The following is a 16128-nucleotide window of genomic DNA, read 5'->3' on the forward strand; positions in this document are numbered from 1 at the left end:
TAATAATAATGACTTACGTAACTATGTTTTAGTAATTACATTCTGCATTTTAAATTTTTTAATAAAAAATACTTATTTTTTTAATTTATATTTTTAAAATTTTTTTATAAAAATATTTTTTAAAGACTTTGATACATTTCGAATTATTTTGAATTGCAATATGAAAGTAATTCGAATAAACTCGATTCGAACTCCCCTAAACCACGTGCTCTATGTAATTCGAATTGATATAATTCGAACCTTGCATGCTTAATTCGAATCTAATTTATTCGAACTACGTGGAAAGAGTATTTGGTGATAATTCGAATTGATTCAATTCGAATTATGTGCAAAGCTAATTCGAATCCTATTGATTCGAATTATATAAAAATGTGTTCTGGTGGATTGATGTATCAAAATTTGTTTTGGCGGATTTGAGTAAAAATGAGCTCTCCTTGGCTCATTTGGGTTTTTTACCCTAATTTTATTCTATAATTGGAAACTTGCTTCCCGAGCCTTTTAATTACCAAAAATTAATTTCCCCTTATCACCATTAGATGCCTAGATATGTGTGTTAAGTGTTTTCAGGGATTACAGGGCAGGAATGGCTCAGAGGATGGAAAAGAAGCATGAAAAAGTGGAAGGAATACAAGAAGTTGGAGAAATTGCTAAGCTGTCAGCCTGACCTCTTCGCACTCAAACGGCTATAACTTGAGCTACAAAGGTTCAAACGATGCAGTTCCAGTTGCGTTGGAAAGCTAACGTCCGGGGCTTCGATTCGATATATAATATGTCATAGTTTCCCTGACGCTAGGTAATGCGATTGCGTCATTCATGCGGACGCATCGCAGTGACAAAAATTCAGCATATTTGAATTCGCAACCAGCGAATTCTGGACTATTTTTGACCCAGTTTGCGTCCTGAAAAACACAGATTAGAGGCTATAAAGTGGGGGAATACATCCATTCATAAACATATGGTTTCATATTCACAATTTTAGGATTTAGATGTAGTTTTTAGAGAGAGAGGTTCTCTCCTCTCTCTTAGGATTAGGATTTAGGATTCCTCTTAGTTTTAGGAGTGACACTCAATCCCAGGTTCAATGTTCTTTTTATTTATTTTCTTAATTTAATTTATGAACTCTTTCATGTTACATTTGATATCTTTATTAGTGCTAATTGAAGTATTTCAGAATTACGATTGCTCTCTTTAATTTATGTATTCAAATTATTTTCATTCAAGTAGATTCTCTTCTCTTTTGACTTTGGTTGAGTCATTAGAGACACTTGAGTTATCAAACTCATTGTTGACTAAAAATTGGAATTTTTCAAGAATTAATTCGAGTTTCAATAACTCTAGCCTTTCCCAAGGAAAGACTAGGACCTGAGGAATAAAAATTAATTCATCCACTTAACTTACCTTCATAGTTAGAGGTTAACAAAGTGGGAGAAAAATCCAATTCTCATTACAATTGATAAGGATAACCAGGATAGAACTTCCAGTCCTTATACCTTGCCAAGAGTTTATTTTACAGTTATTATTATTTTATTTTACTTGTCATTCAACATATTTTTTACCTTGATCCAAAACCCCAATTTACAACTCATAACCAATAATAAGAACATACCTCCCTGCAATTCCTTGAGAAGACGACCCGAGGTTTAAATACTTCGGTTATCAATTTATTTAGGGGTTTGTTACTTGTGACAACCAAAACGTTTGTACGAAGGTATTTCTGTTGGTTTAGAGACTATATCTACAACGCGACTGTTTTTATAAAATTCTTTACTGGCAAAAATCCTAACGTCACTCTGCCATAATCTGATGGATGAGGATGTCGTGGCTATCTTAGGTCACTCTCAATGAAGGAGGTCAGCTGCTGCCAATACTCCTGAGGTAAAAAGTAGTGCCCTTGAGGGATGAGAGGCGGTGGAAGAGCTTGCTGTGCTTCTTCTTTGACCTGGCCTTCCCTTAGGACCTTTGCATACTCCCTTGCATGCTCCATTGTCTTCTTAGAGATCGGCTACTCAATAGGAATGAAAAAATCGTTTTCCAAATTCACCCCTGCGGCCTCACAAAGGCGATAAATAAGATGAGGGAAGGCTAATTTCGCATGCATAGAGGAGTTGGAGGCGATGCTATATATTTATTGTGGAATGATGTCATCCATCTTCACCTCATACCCAATCATGATACAGTGGATCATGATGGCTCTATTCATAGTGCACTCAGAGCAGTTGCTAGTTGGAATAACGGATCGTTTGATGAATTTCAACCATCCCGTAGCAACCGGCTTGAGGTCATGCCGCCCAAATTGGTTTGGCTGCCCATCTGCACTCCTTCTCTACTGAGCTCTCGGAAGACAAATGTCTGCAAATACCTGATCATATCTCCATTCCCAGCTCATCCTCTCACTGTAAGTGTCCAAACCATGACTCAGAGGAGGCAGTCAAAGAGCCCCCCTAACCATCCTTGGATTAAAGTCCAAGACTTTTCCCCGCACAAAAGTTTGGTAGTTCTTCTCATTCACCCCACGAGCAATGTCTTTGTAAGTAATCCATGCATTACCGTAAAATTCTTGGACCTTCAACTGGCCCACATCGGTATGCAGATTTCTCAACAGTTGTCAACCTCTTCTTTCTATTTGTTGTCGAATCTCTGGATATTCATCCAGCTTGAGGTCAAACTTAACTTTCGGGATTACCTTTTTTTTGCTCGTGATCTCAATAAGGTGTTTCTCATGCAACTTAGAGGAGAACCTATTTGAGTCAAAATTGCCATTTGAGGTTCCTTCTCTTTTCTCTCCTGTGAAGAAGATTCTCCTCCCTTTGCTGCCATTGAAACAAAAATTAGATAAAAAGTGGCACGGCAACACCAAACTTCAAGGTTTACGTGTCCCCAAACAAAATAAAAGAGAGCAACGAGGGAGAGAGAAAGGTACGGTTGGGGCGTGTAAAAAGAGGGAAAAGAAAAAGATTTAAGACGAAGAAGAAGATGGAATGGAGGTTGGGTATAGTAGAAGAGGGGGTGGTTGTGGTGGGGGGAAAGAGATGAAATAAGGAAGAAAAGGAGAGAAAGAGTGAGGGGCAGTTTGGGGGGAAGAAGAAGAATGAGAAGATAAAGGAGGATGTAGTGTTATTGTGGGTGGAGTTGGGTAAAGGGTAAAAGGTATTTATAGGGAAGGGAGGGAAAGAAATAAGGAAGAGGGGAAGGGAGTTACGGGTGGTGGGGTTATTGTCGGGGGTTGGTGCTTGTTATGGGAAAGGGGAGAGAATATTGGGGAAGGAGGGTGATGGGATTGTGAGAAGATCATGGAAAAGAGGGATTGTGCAGAGGAAAAAGGGAGTGGGTCCCAAAAGATTTGAATTCAAAATAAGAGAGGGAGGTTCATCGCACTCGGCGTTAAACACCGGGTTGGTGGTGTTTAGCACCAACCCTCCCGAAACAAATTTATGCTTTGTAATGCACTCAGCATTAAATATCTGTATAGTGGCGTTTAGCGCCAACCCTTTCTTTCTTTTTTTTTGTTTTTGCGTCGACCTGGGCGCTAAATGCCCAGGATCGCGCCAAATTTTAGGGGTCCAGAATCAAATTCTTCAAAATTCTACCCCTAGTGCTAGACACCCAGCAATGGCGCTAGACGCCAGGGTGCCAGTGGGTCCTTCTCGTGTTGCGTGCCTCCTGGCGCCAAATGCCCAGGTCGCAGCGTTTAGCTCCAGGGCACCAGAAGCAAATTCCTCCTCTTAAGAGTTCTCTAGACCACTCCAAGCGCACCTGTTCCTGTGTTACTAAAAATGCATGACTCAATTGAAGTGAAAAATAAGGAAAACTATGAGCTTAAAAAAAAGAAATAGAATGTAAATAAAGGATACTAAGAACATTAGGTTGCCTCCCAACAAGTTCTTCTTTCACGTCACTAGCTTGACGGTTCATTGTTGTTAAGGAGGAGGTTGTTCATATTGCTTCAATTCCTCCCCTCTTACTGTGAATCTTCTCCGTATATCCTCATGGAGTAACTCAACATGTTCAAGAGAGAGGATTCTCTTCACTGTATAAGGCAATGTTAGATGGTGAGTTAACACCACTTTCAATCCTGGTGAGAAATCTTCAGTGGAGATTTTCTTGTTCCTCCAATCCTTTGGCACTTTTTTTCTGTGAGCTTCCTCTTGAATTGATGTAGCATATACAACACCAAACTTAGGTTTGATGTTAGGGGAAATTGTATTGGTTTCCACTATAGAAGGCTTGGACTACAACTTCTGTTTTATACCATCAGGTGATGCTTGGAGGATTTGATCAGTGGGCTCAATATCCATACAATACTCCTCTTCACTTGAGGGATATGTGGCTTTGAAGACATGAAAGACTAAGTGCTCATCATGTACTCTTAATATCAATTCACCTTTTTCCAAATCAATGAGAGATCTCCCAGTGGCTAAGAACGATCTTCCTAGAATAATGGAAAAATTTTCATCTTTCTCCATATCAAGAATCACAAAATCTGTTGGGAGGAAGAACTTTTCCACCTTGACCAAAACATTCTCAACCACCCCATGTGCCTGTCTTATAGATTTGTCCGCCAATTGAAGAGCTATTCTTGTGGGGTGCACCTCTTGAATTTGTAGCTTTGTCATCACAGAGAGCGGCATCAAATTGATACTTGCCCCTAAATCACATAGCGCTCCTGTAAAGGTGGTGTTTCTAATGGTACATGGGATTTGGAAACTTCCAGGATCTGACTTCTTACTTGGCATATTTCTTTGAATGATCACACTACACTCTTTTGTTAGCACCACTGTTTGGCCTCCCTTTAAAGATCTTTTCTCAGACAATAATTCCTTCACAAAGTTAACATACATCGACATTTATTCAGGAACTTCTATGAATGACTTGTTGATGTGTAGTGTCTTGAATACCTCCAAGAGTTTATAGGCTTGCTTGTACTCAGACACCGAAGTCTTCACCTTAGGTGGCTCGATCTTGGCATCTGCAGAATGAGAGAGATCGTGCCCCTCAAGGTCCATGGCTTCCGTCATAGCTTTTTCAGCTTGCCCCTCATCACCAGAGGATTGAGTATCCACCATTCTTCTACTTATCACACATATGGTCTTACATTCCTCCCTCGAATTTGGAACTGTATCACTGGGAAAGGTATTAGGAAGCCTCTCAGCAACTTGCTTGCTCAACTGCCCTATCTGGACCTCTAAGTTTTTAAGTGCAGCTTTAGTTTCCTACATGAAACTATTATTATTTTTAGAGAGTTCTGCCAGGGCTGCTTCCAATGCTGAGGTATTCTGAGAAGCTAGGGGTGGATTGTCTAATTGAGAAGGCTGATGTTGCTGGTTGAAATTATTTTGGTGGGAGTTATTGTTGTTGAAATTTGGTTGCCTCTGATTCTGTTTTCCCCAACCAAATTTTGGGTGATTTCTCCATCTCAAATTGTATGTCATAGAAAATGGATCGTTATTAGGTGATCTTAAAGAATTATCCATATATTTAACCTGTTCATCCGGAGGTTGCTCATAGCCATAGCTTCTAAATTGAGATACTCTACCACTCATGTCATAAGAAGTATCTTGGGTAGCAACAGATGAGACTTGCATACCTCCCAAGTGTTGAGTGATGGCATTAATCTACTGAGACATAGCTTTGTTCTGAGCAAGAATAGCATCTAGGGTATCCAACACCATGACACCTTTTCTCATGATTTTTTCTAAAGAATACGAGTACTGATTATTGGCTACCATCTCTATCAGATCCAAGGCCTCATCAGTCGTCTTCATGTCCAAAGAACCTCCTGTAGAATTATCCAAAGAAAGTCTCGAAGTCGGAGTGATACCATCATAGAAAATATGTAATTGTACCTAGTCTGCAAACATGTCCGGAGGGCACTTTCTTACCATAGCCTTGTATCTCTCCCAAACTTCGTAGAAAGAGTCTCCTTCAAGCTTTCTGAATGTCTGAAGGTCAGTCCTCAGCTTAGTCAACCTCTGAGGCAGAAAGAATTTAGTTAAGAACTTACTAACCAAATCTTTCCAGGTTGATATACTTTCTTTGGGTTGTGTCTCAAGTCACTAACTAGCTCGGTCCCTCACAGCAAAAGGGAATAACAGCAACCTATAGACATCACCAGAACCCCATTGGTCTTGACTGTATCATAAATTCTCAAAAAATTAGAGATGAATAAGTTGGGGTCCTCCTATGGACTTTTATTAAACTGACAATTTTACTGGACCAAAGTGATGAGTTGAGACTTCAACTCGAAGTTGTTAGCATGCACAACCGGTGGTACTATACTTCCAACACAATTTTTGGGATTGGGGTTAGTATACAATCCCAGAGTTCTTCTAACTGGCGGGACATTGTTGGAGTTATTGACCACAAGATTTTCAGTATTATCAGTCGTACTAAATTCAGCTTCCTCTTCAGACTCATCTCCAAAGATTTCTTGAACTTCCTGAGCTCTAGCTTGTTTCCTTTGTCTTTAAAGAGTTCTCTTAATCTCAGGATCGTACAAAAGAGGTTCTTGATTTCTATTTCTCTGTATAAACAACTAGAAACAAGAAAAATTAGGATTCTCAAAGTCAAAGTGAAGAGAATCCCTATAAAGCACTCGAAAATTAAAGAAAAGGACTAAAGTAAATAAGAACTAAGTGGCGAAAATAAAGGGGGAAAAATAAAAACAAAAACAAAAATAAAACAAGAAAAAAGTCTAATATATGCAATTAATCAACTGGTAGTTGTTAATCACAGTTAATCCTCGGCAATGGGGCCAAAAATTTTGGTGCAGAATTTCAAACCACAACTTATCGGCAAGTGCACCAGGTCGTACTAAGTAATAAACTCACTGTGAGTGAGTATCGATTCCACGAGGATTAATGGACTAAGCAAGTAATAATTAATTAATTGTTCTAGTTAGATAGGTTAAAATGAGAGTTTTGAATGTCAAATAGCATAAAAGAGAGTAAATTAAAAAAAGTAAATAGTGAATGGTTGAGAAAATACTATGAGAGTGGAGTTAAGGCTTTGGAGATATTTAAATTTCTAGATTAACATTCAATGTCAACTACCTTGATCATGCAAAGATTGAATTTATGGAAAATTGTAAGTGATTGGATTCCTATTCCTAGGCAATTCAATATCCTCTAATCCAACCAACCGTGAATACCTTGATCAATCAATTGTATTAGAGGGTTAAATTCAAATTCTGATTTATAAGCCACACAAATCCTAAGAACCTAAAAATGATGCAATTATATGTCACGTATCATATTAAATCCAGATAGTTAAGGAGTTGTGAGAAGATGATTTCAAGTTGTAATTCTAGTGATACAACTTTTTCATTATTCAAAAGAATTCAATTTAGATTAGAGTTATTTTCCAATGCACATTAATCCATAGGATGAAGAACAAAACCACTTCTTAAACATAAATCAATGCATTAACCAAGTGTAGAAGAACAAATAATTATCAATCCATTAAAGTAACAGAGCTCCTAACCTTAACAATGGACGTTTAGTGGCTTATAGTGCAGAGAAAAACCTAGGAGTGAAAAGTGTAAATTGCGGAATGAAGAATAGCCGATGAGAAGTCCCCGCGAGGTCAGATATCTATCCTATTTATAGTCCTAATTGTAGTTGATTTAAAACTTAAATAAAAACCTAAATATATCTTTTTTAATTGTGTTTTGATAAAAAAATCCAATCTCCAAGCCTTCCGTTGATTTGTTGCACGCGTGTGGTCCCCATTCTAATTCACGCTCTCGGCACTAAACACCGGTGAGTGGGCGTTTAGCGCCACCCATACAGCAACCCTTGCACGCGTGTCAATGGCTCCGGCGCTAAACACCGGTGAGGCGGCGTTTAGCGCCAAACTGTCCAGAAAACTTTGCACATTTACGAGGCTCTCGGTGCTAAATGCCGAGTCGTGGCATTTAACGCCACTTTTCCAGAATTGAAATTGAAGTTCTAAGGTTCCGGCGCTAGACATTGGTGAGGTAGTGTTTAGTGCCAAAGTGGCAGTATCGTCTTCTCTTGTTCCTCTTCTTTCTAAACTCTGCCAAATCTCACTTGAATGCTACCTGTAATCAATATAATACCACAACAACTCAAAGTAGCATCTGTTGGGATAAAGTTCACTGAAATCCTCTAACAAATCAACGAAATACTCCATAAATCATATAGAAAAGACACTAATGATGCTCACACATCACATTGTTACTTAGTTTCTCTAAAAGGAATTGAAACAAACCATTAGAACTCTGATAAATGCATTCTCAAAATATAAGGACCTACAACATGCACCATATCGAGAAACTGTTTCTTTCCTACTCTCTTTTCTAACAAACAAAACTAAATATTGCAAATCATAAAAAAAAAAATATAGTATCTAAAATCAAACATACTTACAAAAATATCATTTTTCTTTGAGAAATTAGACTTTGATGATAATTTTTTTAAAGATAAAATTCTTGAACTATTTCCTAGGCTTCTTTATTTTTCTGTCAAAGTAAACATTAATGCTTTACAGAACAGAAAGCAAGCATAAAAATCCGCAAGAAGTCAAGAAGCATATATAACTTAGCCTCATTCACATGAAAAATAGCAGCACTTAAACTATATCAAATTAAAAAATACAAATAAAAAAGACTAATTTTCTTAAATCACCAAATAAGAAAAAGAGACATAAATTATAAATTATTATTTGACATTTTAATACTTATTTTCAGAACAGTAATTCAATCATAGAAGGGATAGTCATTTGTAACAATGCATAATTTAAGATGATTTAATTTAAGAAAAATATATAGTAGAAAAAATAATTTAAGAAATAACTACAAAAAATTATTTAATTACCTTAATGTATGGACAACAAGTTTTGAGGTGAACAACATTAAGTGGAAAGAGAATAGCACATTGACAATTAAATGAAAACGAAGAAAGTACTCAGTGGCCTCTATAATTTCTTAGAGTCTTTGACACCTTTTTTCTTGTCGGTTTTCTTGTTGCCTTTGGCGACCGTCATTCTTTTCTTATTCACGGCAAGTCTGACAACACTACATAAAAATCACGTATTAAAGCACAGAACACCTAAACCCAAATATCCAACATCTTAAAATTTAGATAAACTCGTTATATTTACCGAAATAGAGACCAAGCCAGCAAGACCGAGAATGTAACCCAAAGAAGAAGAGCGCAAACCAATGAGAGATAAAATCTAGTTTGGAGAAAGAAAGAGAGCAGACCAATATTGGAAGAATAGCCAAACTTAAAGAGAAACACAAACTAAAGGAAAGAAATCGGAGTTGAAGGATTAGGGTTTAAGAGTAAGAATAACATAGCGAAAATGAGAGAAAAAGAGAAAAAGTGTCATGCAGTTAATGGTATAAGGCAAGAAAGAATCGAAAAATTTATTTTTTTCTTGTTTTTCTTTTTTTTAAATTAAAAATAACTTTTTATACAAATAAAAGATGAAAAATAAAAAAATCAGACACTGTTCAAATTAGATTAAAAAATAAATAACAATACGAAATATAAAAAAACACAAATTCATTAAACTATATTTTAGATCTGGTTGGACCGAATCTTGTCTAACCCTTACCATACAACTGAAAAAGAATTTGGGCCATAATTTAATTTAGTTACATTCCTTCCTTCTTTCCTTGTTATTATTATTATTAGTATTTTCAGAAAAGAATTTACATTCCATACTTAATTCCTTTAACGCACTGTTTGGATCAATGGAAAATGCAAGGAAGAAAAATGCAAGGAAGGAAAATTGATGGAAAACTTCATTTTTCTTTGATTGGATGACAATAGAAATTGGAAAGAAAGAAAAAATACTGGCGTGGGACTCACTCCAAATTTTTCTCTCAAACTTGCGATGAAAATAGATGATGATTTTAAAATGAAAGTCAAATTACTAATATATCCATAGTATTAAAAAAAGTAAAAGAAAAATGAAAAGTATTAATGTAATTTTATTTGGTAATAATTTTTTTTCTATCCTTCTTTCCACTCATTTTCTCTTCATCCAAACAATATAAAAAAAATAAAAGCAATGCTAGGGAACCAAAAGGGTATTAGCAAAAAACCAGCCAAAATACTTTTGGTGAATCCGAAATTTCTACGAGTTAATATATATGGATGTTTCTTTTGTTAAGTATCAAAATGTTTCTTTTTCATACTAAATGGATGTTCTTTTATATATTTTTCGAATTTTTTTTGTATTGCAAATGTGAATGTCTCTATTTTTTTAAGAATTTCATAATTTTTTTAAATTTTATAGATATTTAATTATTTTTGTTAAAATATAACTGAATGTTTCTTTTGTTAAGTATTAGGATGTTTTTTTTTTCATATTAAATGAATATTTTTTTATATTTCTGTAATTGTTGAATGACTCCTTTAATAATTGCCTTTGACCTCCACACTACCCTCACCGAGTTACTCCAAGCTTCTTCCCTGGCATAAAGCAAACTTGGGCCAACAAGAATTGTAACCGTTCTGGGCCAAGAAATGCTGCTGGGCCAAGACTTTTTTGGGAGACAGCAACAAGGAGCGATGGGGCTGCCAGCAAAGGTGAATCGGGTCAGAAGAACTCAGGTTGCTGCAAGCGGAGCACCCTAAGGGTCTGCAGCCCGGTTCTTCGCACAACGCCAATAGCAAGGATCCATGGAGCTCGCGGCGCTGCTTCTTCCCTGGTCACACGAGAACGACGAGCTGGAGACATACGATCAGCCTGTGCGAGCCATGGACTTGAGGACGAATTGCGATAGGGATGGTTGACGGGTCCGAGGATGAGAGTTCGAACATAAGGTTCACGAGCTCCCGATCTGGTAAAGACAGTTCCGACTGGAAGCAGAAGCGATCGGAGGAGTGGGTCGCGGTGGGGAGGCGGAGAGGGGCTGACGGTGAGAGAAAGAGAGGTTTATGTGTGTGATTGTTAGGATGATTGACGGGTCCGAGGGTGAGAGTCTGAACATAAGGTTCACGAGCTCTCGATCTGGTAAAGACAATTCTGACTGAAAACAGAAGCGATCGGAGGAGTGGGTCGCGGTGGGGAGGCGGAGAGAGACAAACGGTGAAAGAGAGAGAGGTCTGTGTGTGATTGTTAGAGGTGAGTAGATTAATGTGAGAAAGAAGAAGAATGTTTTTATAGGTTTTAATTAAGTTTAGTTAATCAATTTTAAATTTTTTAAATTTTAAATTTTAAAAATTTAAAATCAATTATTAATATAAATTAATGTAGTTTTGTTTAGTTTTTGGCCGATAACCTTTTAGTTTTATATACTTTTTCAAAAAATAAACTTTTTCTCTTGTTTTCTTTCTTCTTATTTTTTTTTCTTTTATTTTCCATCTTCCACCCAAACAAAGCATAAATTTAGTTAAATTCAAGTGTAAAAGATTCTGATTATTTTTATTTTAATTTAGATTAAAGATTCCGAGTTTCTGAATCGTGGGTTGTGGCTATGATATCTATGTGTGGCGCATAACATTTAGTTCATGTGGTCCCCACTACTTCTGACGGCGTCGTTTTCATGTCCCAAAAATTGAATCAAGAATAAATAAATACTTAAATAGCATCAAACCGCAATGGAATTTTTAAGTCATGCATCCAAATTAAATTCTTCAAAGTTATATTTTATATAGTAAACAATTTAAAAAGAATTTTCAAAGCAGTAAACAAATCTCAAACTTTATATAAAGATCGCACAGCACAACAAACAAAGCTTTCATTCGCTTTCTCTCTGTTTGCTGCAATAACTTTCATGTGATTAGAACAAGGAGAAGAAGCAGCAAACGAGCTTTCTTTTCTATTTTTTTCCCCAACTTCTTCTTCGAATTCCTTTGTCCGCTCCAAAAGTGCATTCTTTTCTCTAGGGTTAACAATCTTCCAAAACCGCTGAACAAACACCCGGAAAAAAAAAGACAAATAGAACCCCAATTATTAAAAAAGAAAAAACCAAAATCAAAACCCCAACACAGAAAAGTTTCAAACTTTAACCACCATGAATAGGGGGAAGCTACTGGACCCACTGCCACCGCTCCTTCTTCCCAACAGGCTCACCTTGCTCCAAGTTTTCATGGCGGTGATGCTCATCTACCTCCTCTTCATGACCTTCGAAATCCCACTCGCATTCAGAGCCGCCACCGTCTCCTCCACCGAAAGAGCCACCACCTTCGTCTTCCTCAGCGACGCATTCCCAGTCCCACTCGCAGAACCCGAATACCAGCCGACTCGACCCGAATTCCAACCCAAAAACAGAACTTTCTTCCCTTCCCCCAAAGTGTCCACATTGAGCTTCAATGACAGCTTCAACGGCGAGTTCTCTGAGCTTCACAAGGTCGCAAAGCAAGCCTGGGTCGCCGGCAGGAGGTTGTGGGAGGATCTTGAATCGGGGAAAGTGGAATCCGCTGCTCGTAGGTTCCGGGTCGAAAACGGGTCGGACAAGTGCCCGAATTCGGTTTCGGTTTCTGGGCCGGAATTCAAGAAGGGTGTGATGGTATTGCCGTGCGGGATGACGCTGTGGTCGCACGTGACGGTGGTTGGGACGCCGAGGTGGGCACATGCGGAGAGGGACCCGAAGATAGCGGTGGTGAAGGAAGGGGATGAAGCGGTTATGGTTTCGCAGTTCATGATGGAGCTTCAGGGTTTGAAGGCCGTTGAGAACGAGGAACCGCCGAGGATCTTGCATTTCAATCCGAGGGTCAAGGGGGACTGGAGCGGCAAGCCTGTGATCGAGATGAACACGTGCTATAGAATGCAATGGGGGAATGCTCAGAGGTGCGAGGGATGGAAGTCACGTGCCGATGAGGAAACTGGTGAGTGCGTGTTTTTGTTTTGTTCTTGTTGGCGGTTTGGTTTTCATGTGGTTTTTGAGAATGGCTGGTAGTTAGGGTGTTTTTTATTTCTTTTTTGGATCGAATGTTTGCCAAAATGGTAAATTTGTGTTTCGTTTGGTTTAGTTTGATTTGGGTGGGCAGTGAGTCCCTTTTTTTTTTGGGTTGTTTGAAATGTGACTGAATTTTTGTGGACTAAATTTGAAGATATGTGATGAATCTAGTAGTTTTGGTAAATGGAGATGGTTTGTATATTTCCAAATTCACTTTATTTATGGTCTGTGGTGTGAGTTAGAAGTTTAGAACAAAGAAGGGAAAAAAAAAAAAAAAGAATCTACTCAATCATGAATCGTGATATGCTGAATCATTTCAGTAGTTTTGATTGTCCTAGATCCTGACTAGAAAGTCTAAGTTAATTCAAACCTTCAATTTTTTTTTTTTTTGGGGGGGGGGGGGGGTGTCATTTTCATTTTTTCCTTTTTTTAACTGATTTTTCTGGATTATGTGAAGTTGATGGACTAGTGAAGTGTGAAAAGTGGATTCGGGATGATGACAGCCACTCGGAAGAGTGGAAGGCAACATGGTGGTTGAACAGACTCATAGGGCGAAAGAAGGAGGTGACTGTTGACTGGCCATATCCTTTTGCAGAGGGGAAACTGTTTGTTCTTACCATAAGTGCCGGCTTGGAAGGTTATCATATTAGTGTCGATGGGAGGCATGTGACGTCCTTTCCCTATCGCACAGTAAGTACATTAATCTTATATCTTTCTACTATGTGTTTTTGGTGTTGTCTTAAGTAGTATAATGTGATATTCACATTTTGCAGGGCTTTGCTCTCGAGGATGCTACTGGACTATCCATAAATGGGGACATTGATGTGCACTCCATATTTGCCGCTTCTTTGCCTACGTCGCATCCTAGCTTTGCTCCACAGATGCATCTTGAAGTTATTCCTCAGTGGAAAGCTCCTCCTCTTCTCAATACGAATGTGGAGCTCTTCATTGGCATCCTTTCTGCTGGCAACCATTTTGCCGAACGGATGGCCGTGAGGAAGTCCTGGATGCAACACAAACTAATCAAATCTTCGCATGTTGTGGCTCGGTTTTTTGTCGCATTGGTAAGAGTAAATGGAACCCTCTGCGCCCAAATAATGATAAAATGTCAACATGTGTGTAAATTTTTGATGTTACAAATTTTCCATTTCTCGTTTGATAGCACGGAAGGAAGGATACAAATCTGGATATAAAGAAAGAAGCAGAGTATTTTGGCGATATTATTATAGTTCCCTACATGGATCATTATGACCTTGTTGTGTTGAAGACTATAGCTATCTGTGAATACGGGGTGAGTGATGGGAGCAGAACAAAGTGTTGCTGTATATATACATTTTTTTTCCCGTTATTTGTACCCAGTCATTTTGCTTGCTACATTGTTGGTCGTTATTGAACATACTTCTTTGCAGATTCGTACAGTGGCTGCTAAGTATATCATGAAGTGTGATGATGACACATTTGTTAGAGTAGATTCTGTTATAAGCGAAGCAAGAAAAGTTCAAAGTGATAGAAGTCTCTACATGGGAAATATGAATTACCACCACAGGCCTCTTCGCCATGGCAAATGGGCTGTAACGTATGAGGTATAACTTTCCTATTTTTGCAAAACTATGGCATTTAACTTTTCTTTTGATTTCTCTGTTTTTTAGTTTTTACTTATTATATAGTAGTGTACGGTTATAAATCATTATTTGATTCTGTATTGGCGGTTGTTAAATCCCTATGACTTCACCGTTTCCATTATCTTTGCTTTACTGTCACAGTTTTTACTTTTTAGGTTTTATTATTTCTGTTTGAGAATTTGGAGAAATGAAATAGATACCACCTTCATTATGGACTTGCTGAGTAATGCTTGTGCGACATTTTTTCATACAATTGAAACATTTGGGTTTATAGTTCATAAGCTGTTCCTGAATTTGATTTGTCTGAATATGAATAAGCTGAAGTTCCCTGTTTTGGAGATCTTATGCAATGACATTATAAAATTTTATACTCTTGATTTCTTTTGTGTTTCTGGCTCTGCATTCTCATCTTCTCTATATAGAAGCATTACTAACTCTTATTTTTTTGTTTTTACATATCTTGCAGGAATGGCTAGAGGAAGAGTATCCTACGTATGCTAATGGACCCGGTTACATAGTCTCATCTGACATTGCCCACTTCATTGTTTCCGACTTCGAGAAGCGTAGGCTAAAAGTATGTTCCCACCTTTATCCCCGAGAGATATGTTATTTGTTTTTACTCTATCCGGGTATACAAGTCGACATAACGTACATTCTTGTACCATTAGATAGGATGTATACGTTTGTCGGCTTAGTATAGGGATAAAATGTATTATGTATAAAAACATTTTTATTTATTCCCCCCACCCCAATCAACAAATAATCTTTTGTGCATGTTAGTATTACTGTGCCCTAGTTTACACACATATTCATGTTCATTGATACGTTACAGTTATTTAAAATGGAGGACGTGAGCATGGGAACGTGGGTAGAGCAATTCAACAGCACAAGGCCGGTAGAGTACATACACAGCTTGAAGTTCTGCCAGTTCGGCTGCATCGACGACTACTACACGGCACACTACCAATCACCGCGGCAAATGACTTGTATGTGGGATAAGTTGCAACAGCAAGGAAAACCACTCTGCTGCAACATGAGATGACAAAGGTAATGGAGAAGAAAATACAAAGGGAGGCAAGTACCTGTGATGTAAATATGCACTTTTTGGGGATCCTTTGATGTTATTGTCCCCTTTTTGATGCACCCCCCAAAACCTAAAAAGAATAGATGAGTTACGTACATAATACTATAAAGTTGGATCTCACAATAGTAGTTGGCTTGTAAATTTGGGATGTAGAGAAAAAAAAGGTACGGAAGAAAATAAAATTAATTTTCTATTACTAACTTCATTTTAGGATAATTTCTTGCTTCTTTCTATGGTGGAAATCATGTTTATTTTTCTACCCTCTCAACAATTCCTGGTTCACCATCAATCTCTATTAGTTCCATTATTTGTTTCATCAACCGAAAGCATTCAAATCACAAGATTTATATGGAGGATCTAGGAATTTTTCTCCATCATGGATGGTCTAAGAATTTTGCCTATTATTTATTTATTTAATTTATTCTGTTGTTTTCATGTATTTAAGTTGGTGGTTGTGACAACTGTCTTGGTAATTGTTACTAGCCTCTATTTGAGTACCAAATTTAAGATTCTTAGTTGCAATTCTAATAATGTACCATTATTTATTA

The 16128-nt window shown here is 37.6% G+C and overlaps 1 protein-coding gene across 1 annotated transcript; it reads left to right on the forward strand.

The window, feature by feature from the left end:
- The first annotated feature begins 11653 nt into the window (after positions 1 to 11653).
- Positions 11654 to 15776, forward strand: LOC112750150 (hydroxyproline O-galactosyltransferase GALT6). Its single transcript, XM_025798722.3, has 7 exons — positions 11654 to 12803; positions 13332 to 13564; positions 13648 to 13938; positions 14037 to 14165; positions 14284 to 14457; positions 14963 to 15070; positions 15329 to 15776. The coding sequence occupies exons 1-7, from the start codon at positions 11990 to 11992 to the stop codon at positions 15536 to 15538; spliced, it is 1959 nt and encodes a 652-aa protein (XP_025654507.1). The 5' UTR covers positions 11654 to 11989; the 3' UTR covers positions 15539 to 15776.
- The last annotated feature ends 352 nt before the right edge of the window (positions 15777 to 16128 follow it).

Source organism: Arachis hypogaea, chromosome 15, assembly GCF_003086295.3.
Source record: "Arachis hypogaea cultivar Tifrunner chromosome 15, arahy.Tifrunner.gnm2.J5K5, whole genome shotgun sequence".
Classification (NCBI taxonomy): domain Eukaryota; kingdom Viridiplantae; phylum Streptophyta; class Magnoliopsida; order Fabales; family Fabaceae; genus Arachis; species Arachis hypogaea.

What these genes read in the sequence shown, in the direction of transcription:
- LOC112750150 (XM_025798722.3), top strand. Translation starts at nt 11,990, where the DNA reads ATGAATAGGGGGAAGCTACTGGACCCACTGCCACCGCTCCTTCTTCCC. An exon ending in AATGGGCTGTAACGTATGAG is followed by an intron (nt 14,458 to 14,962) that starts GTATAACTTTCC and finishes CATATCTTGCAG; the next exon opens with GAATGGCTAGAGGAAGAGTA. An exon ending in TCGAGAAGCGTAGGCTAAAA is followed by an intron (nt 15,071 to 15,328) that starts GTATGTTCCCAC and finishes GATACGTTACAG; the next exon opens with TTATTTAAAATGGAGGACGT.